Source organism: Rhinopithecus bieti, unplaced genomic scaffold, assembly GCF_001698545.2.
Source record: "Rhinopithecus bieti isolate Rb0 unplaced genomic scaffold, ASM169854v2 scaffold_641, whole genome shotgun sequence".
Taxonomy (NCBI): Eukaryota; Metazoa; Chordata; class Mammalia; order Primates; family Cercopithecidae; genus Rhinopithecus; species Rhinopithecus bieti.
This window is the reverse complement of record NW_016803417.1, coordinates 3,207,919-3,213,918: the sequence shown is the minus strand read 5'-3', so window position 1 is coordinate 3,213,918 and position 6,000 is coordinate 3,207,919. Positions and strand designations below refer to the sequence as shown.

Genomic DNA, 6,000 nt, shown 5'->3' with positions numbered 1-6,000 from the left:
CATTTCTTTGATGGCCAGTGATGATGAGCATTTTTTCGTATGTCTGTTGGCTACATAAATGTCTTCTTTTGAGAAGTGTCTGTTCATATCCTTCACCCACTTTTTGATGGGGTTGTTTGATTTTTTCTTGTAAATTTGTTTAAGTTATTTGTAGATTCTGGATATTAGCCCTTTGTCAGATGCATAGATTGCAAAAATTTTCTCCCATCCTGTAGGTTGCCTGTTCACTCTGATGGTAGTTTCTTTTGCTGTGCAGAAGCTCTTTAGTTTGATTAGGTCCCATTTGTCAATTTTGGCTTTTGTTGGCATTGCTTTTGGTGTTTTAGACATGAAGTCCTTGCCCATGCCTATGTCCTGAATGAGTCTCACTCTGTCACTCCAGTGCAGTGGCACGATCTCGGCTCATTGCAACCTCTGCCTCTTGGGTTCCAGCGATTCTCCTGCGTCAGCCTCCTGAATAGCTGGGATGATAGGCACACGCTACCACGTCTGGCTAATTTTTGTATTTTTAGTAGAGATGGGGTTTCATCATGTTGGTCAAGCTGGTCTGGAACTCCTGACATCGTGATCTGCCCACCTCGGCCTCCCAAAGTGCTGGGACTGCAGGCATGAGTCACCACACCTGGCCAAATTATGGAAATTTTTTATATTAAAAAAAAAGAGAAGTACTTTAAACATATAACATGACCAGTTTTCTAAAACACAAAGCCTGTGTGAAATGCATACTTATTTATTAATCTTGGAGATTTTTATTTCACCTGGCCAAGAAGGTCATTAAAAACTGAAGCATGTTTTTGGAGGGTTACTTACACTTCTCAACTTTTCTGTCAAAGAGCTCTAATCTCATTTGATGCATCAAAATGTGTGGCCAAAATCTATTAATTGTGGTTCCATTTGGTCTGACAGATTCCTTCTAAAGTAACAATTGAATGAATATTCAAGTTATTTGTGACCTCTTCTCCCTGGCCTTCAGAGCTGCAAATAATGTGATCATTTTAAATCAGTTTATTAAACATTAGCCTGCTGATTTACTTTTAATCACATTCTGCATATTTCTAGGCATTAATCTGATGTTTATTATGGAAATTGCACATTTGTATTCTTGGGATTCTTTTTTAAATAAAGAAAAACAATGGTAGGAAATAAGGCAGATTTTCTGTATTAGGAGTATGATAAAGTATGCAGGTGTGTGATAAACCATGAGCATGTGAATTCCCCTTAACTTTGTAAAATTGGATTTTGATGGTATTTCAACTGGAAGCACAGGAGGCCTTGTCCTCCTTTAGATGGCCATAAAGTAGTGTCTAATTGTGGATTAATTTCTCTCTTCCGCCTGTTCTCACTAGGTTGCATCCTGCCATTTCTCAAGAGTAGAAGTTAACGGTAGTCACCCTAGGGATGTTATAAATCTCACTTTTAGACTAGTATTAGAGATACCACATGTGACCATTTAAAAATGTTTCACGAAGAAAATCACAGGATATTTGTCAGTCACTGCTTTTCCTAAAACCGTTCTGTTCATAGGAAAGGAAGTATAATTGGGAAGTGAAGGAAATACTAAAAATACCCCATATTGAACATTTTTGAATTTGAACAGTTTGTAAGCCATTCTCTCTCTCAAATTTGGAACCAAGTCCAGAAATTTCAGAAAACATGACCCCAGCATCAATTACATATAACCTTTGGAAGCTCCCACCATCATAATGGTACCTTTAACAATGATGACTCTGGTCTCTTCTAACACCCCCATCTCACCCTGCACTCCATGAATCCAAGAAAGAGAAAGAGAGACACCTTTGTGCTTCCAGGAGTGACACTGATTCAGCAGTCTTCTTAGAACAGGCACCTTCTCCTTCCTGCTCTTGCCTACTTACTGTTCTCTTTTCCGCAGGTGGAATATGTGATCAAGTGTGACATGTCAGCTCTGCAGAAGATTCTGTATCGCCATATGCAGGCTAAGGGGATCCTTCTCACAGATGGTTCTGAGAAAGATAAGAAGGTATGTTGCGGAAGATGATGCAACTCAAGGTGCTGTGATATGTCTTCTCATGGCTGTGACATTGAATATTCACAGGAAGCATCCCTGCTAATGCTGATTTGTTGAAGTAAATCACTGGACCTCCTTTGAGCTATTATAGCTGCCAAAGATAATCTCTTCACCTCTTAGCTGCATTGGGGCAGGAAGAAAGAAGGAATATGTTCACATTACCAAAATAGTTAGCTCTGCTTATGTCAATTTTGCAGCAAATATATTCTGCCTAAATGTGGGGTGGCATTTTAGAAGGTTTTAAAATCCAGTTTCACTCCCTGGGCATCTGTTCTGTGCTTCTGTGTTCTGGAGTCCTACGGAATAGACAGTCATGTCACAAAGCCATTGACTAGACATAATTCTTCAAGGTTCACTTTTTTTGTAGGATAAATTAATCACAAGAAAGACATTATATCTAACTCAGGAACTGCTATATAATTAAAGAAGCTTTAAACCACAAGGTGTGTAGGTGACTGAGAAAACCTTTGGTCCTTTGTATAAGAAGCCCAGTTTAAAAGATCTGAAATGTCTGACCAGTTAATAACTAGTTTTATTTTTCTCTTTCCACTGATTCTTAGGGGAAAGGAGGTGCTAAGACACTTATGAACACTATCATGCAGTTGAGAAAAATCTGCAACCACCCATATATGTTTCAGCACATTGAGGTAAGTCTGTATTGTGTGTGTTGAGCCTGATTGTGCTAATATACTAATGCTAGTTAAAAAAACGAACAAACAAAACAAAAACCAAAATAGGTTTAAAACATGTTGGTGGAAGTTGAGATGACATGATCTGATAGCTCGACAAGCAGAATTAACAAACCTGAGTATTCTGGTTATGGGTTCTCATTGGCACCAAGCATTTGAGCATCTGGAATTTTATAACCAAGAGTTTAAAGTGGAGAGAAAATGTTGTAAGCAGTGGCTCACTTGTGTGGGTTTGGGTAAGTACTGTGAATTACCTTGTTATAGTAGGAGCTCTGAAATTGAAGATAATGATAAATACATTCAGCTTCCTCAGAAGAATGCTGTGAAAAATATTAAAATAACATATTTATGACTGCTAAAGAGAAAGATTTTCTTTAAATATTTTCTTTGTAAAAGACACTGGCTTTAGTCTGTTACTTTGATTTATATTTTTCCTTTCTTGTTTCTGTCATAATGACGTAAATCCATGCTTTCATCCTGATGCTCAGGTCTCTAGAAAGCTGTTTTGCAGGGAGAGGACATTTTCTGCCATGTTCACTCCATGTGAATAAGTTTCCTAAATTGACAGTGTTTCACCCCAGTCAGAGCAATTGACTGGAGCAGGAATGAAAAGGAGCCACAATGGTATTCCCCATTTGTCATTGCTGCTGCTGAGGCAAATGGTCCTGGTGGCAATTATTTGCCAGGGCAGTGCCTACTTTCTACTGCAAAATGGGCAGGAGACATAGAGAACATCACTGCAGGGCTCCAGTGTCTGCATCAATTTATTTTAAAAAATACATAGAAACTTCTGGAGAGTTAAAACTTAATCACAGTATAAAAAATTGAGTTGGAGCACTCTTCTTTTTGAATATTCTTTTTTCTCCCTTATTTTTGGCAGTTGTACCTGTCAGGTCAGAGTATTCATTGCACACCATATCCACATGCCAGAAGCTGGATAATTGGAAAGATTTCTGACAGTGCTATTGCCTTCAAGTCCATAGGAGAAAGTATCCATAGACACTGGGGAGAGCACCCACAGCCATAGTTGAGAGTGTATGGGCGTAGAGGAGAATATCCATAGACATAGGGGAAAGTATCTACATACATCGAAGTAAAACGACAACAGCAGCAACACTTAAAGAATCTCATGGCTGGGTGCGGTGGCTCACTCCTATAAGTCAAGCACTTTGGTAGGCCGAGGCAGGCAGATGACCTGAGGTCAGGAGTTCGAGACCGGCCTGGCCAACATGGTAAAACCCCGTCTAAAACTACAAAATTACAAAACTACAGAATTACAAACTACAGAATTACAAAACTACAAAAATTAGCCCTGTGTCATGGCAGACGCCTGTAATCCCAGCTACACAGGAGGCTGAGGAAACAGAATTGCTTGAACCTGGGAGGTGGAGGTTGCAGTGAGCCAAGATCATGCCATTGCACTCCAGCGTGAGTGACAAGAGCGAAAGTCGGTCTCAAAAAAAAAAAAGTCTCACTAGTAAGTCATAATTATTTACATGTATTGTTGAAGGGGAATGCAGTGGCCAAAAATGAGTTCATATCCACTAGGTCACTTTGTAACTGTGAACTGGGGTACGTCACTCAGATTCTCCATGCTATAATGTGCTTGATTTGTAAACAGGTGTAATAATAGATTATAGGACTGGCAGGAGGACCAGCTTTTAAACAATAACATGTGAAGCATCTTGTAAACTGATGTTGTGTTATATCAGATGTAAGGTACCAATGAATTGGTAGTGGGCGTAGGTTGGGTTGAGAGGAGCTCGGAAAAAAGTCTAATGATGAAACTGTCTGGGGTTTTGTTAGTCTAACCTGTTGCCCACCGTCCCATTTTTTTCTGAAAACAATTTTAAGACATGTATGGTAATCTATGAGGGCCTTGGGGGACTTAGGAATTTTGAAGATTAAGCAGCAATCTTACTTCGTTTTGGTTATCGTAAAAGAAATGATCCCTTCAGCCATGCTGGGCTAAGTAGGGAAGGAAGGGAGATGATGTCTTCTGTCCTCCAGCTTCAGTCTGGAGGGTGGGAAAGGATAGAGGAGGAGTGGAATCATGAAGGAAGCGAAGTTTAAGGTACATGCCCTTCGGTACCTACATATTGACATTTTAAGTAGCAGTTGGTAGAAAGGCAGACTTTGATTTGCAATTTTTTTTTAACAGAAAAACTCTCAGGAGTCTATTCCTAGAAACGAGATCCACAGTTATGGCAAATCTAGTGACAACTATGGGACAGAGGTGGTGTGTGAATTTGCCTTTGTTGTGTTACGTTTGCTACACACCCTTTGTTCATACTAAATCCTGCCAGATGCTCAGCCTCAAAATGGGTCTCACTGCCTTCCTGGGGACCTTCAAACTCAAGAAATGAAAACAGTATTTTTAACATGATGCTGTTACCTAATCTCCAACAGCATCCATTGACACCCTCTCTTTGGTTTTCACAATCCTGCTTGGAGACAGGGATAGGGCCTAATGGAGACTATGGGCTTGGTTCTAGGGGATGGAGGTGAGGTATTGGCCACAGTCTATCCTGTTAATTTTGCCACAGGACTGGAGCTTACCATAGATGATGAGCATATTTTGAGAGTACTGTTGAGCCCAGAGGGAAAGATCTGGTGCCATTGGAGGAAACACTGCAGGGATCCAGGGAGGAGGGAAGGCAGAAAAGGGAGACAGCCGGTGGCTGATGTGAAGGTGTAACCTGCTTTCCATTCCCACTGATGGTTGCCATTCCCATAAAGTCAGAATGGAGAAACGCATGGAAAACAGTCATGTATTTCTTCCTGTGAATCAGAAAGGAGGGAGTTATGTGATTACACTCTGTATTCTGAAAACAGAAGCCAGACACCTGAGGGATGCTGTACATCTAGGACCTTATTTGTAACGGAGGAAAGCACAGTATAGAAGAGATGTTAGGATTTCACCAAACTGACCAGGCATGGTGGCTCATGCCAGTAAGCCTAGCACTTTGGGAGGCCAAGGCAGTCAGGTCACTTGAGGTAAGGAGTTCAAGACCAGCATAGCTAATGTGGCAAAACCCTGTCTGTACTAAAAATACAGAAAATTAACCAGGTGTAGTGGCACATGCTGTAGTCCCAGCTACTCAGGAGTCTGAGGCAGGAGAATTGCTTGAACCTGGGAGGCAGAGGTTTGCAATGAGCTGAGACTGCACCACTGCACTCCAGCCTGGGCAACAGAGGGAGACTCTGTCTGAAATAAAAAAAAAAAAAAGGAAAAGAAAAGAATAGATTTCACCAACCTAAGAA

The 6,000-nt window shown here is 40.6% G+C and overlaps 1 protein-coding gene across 1 annotated transcript in view; it reads left to right on the top strand.

Moving 5' to 3' along the window:
- SMARCA2 (SWI/SNF related BAF chromatin remodeling complex subunit ATPase 2) overlaps window positions 1-6,000 on the top strand; it is a 151,163-nt gene that overhangs the window by 48,228 nt on the left and 96,935 nt on the right. The window contains exons 16-17 of the mRNA XM_017883501.1: window positions 1,892-1,999; window positions 2,608-2,694. Of these exons, the coding sequence (XP_017738990.1) occupies window positions 1,892-1,999; window positions 2,608-2,694 (195 nt within the window). The remainder of the gene's footprint in view (window positions 1-1,891; window positions 2,000-2,607; window positions 2,695-6,000) is intronic.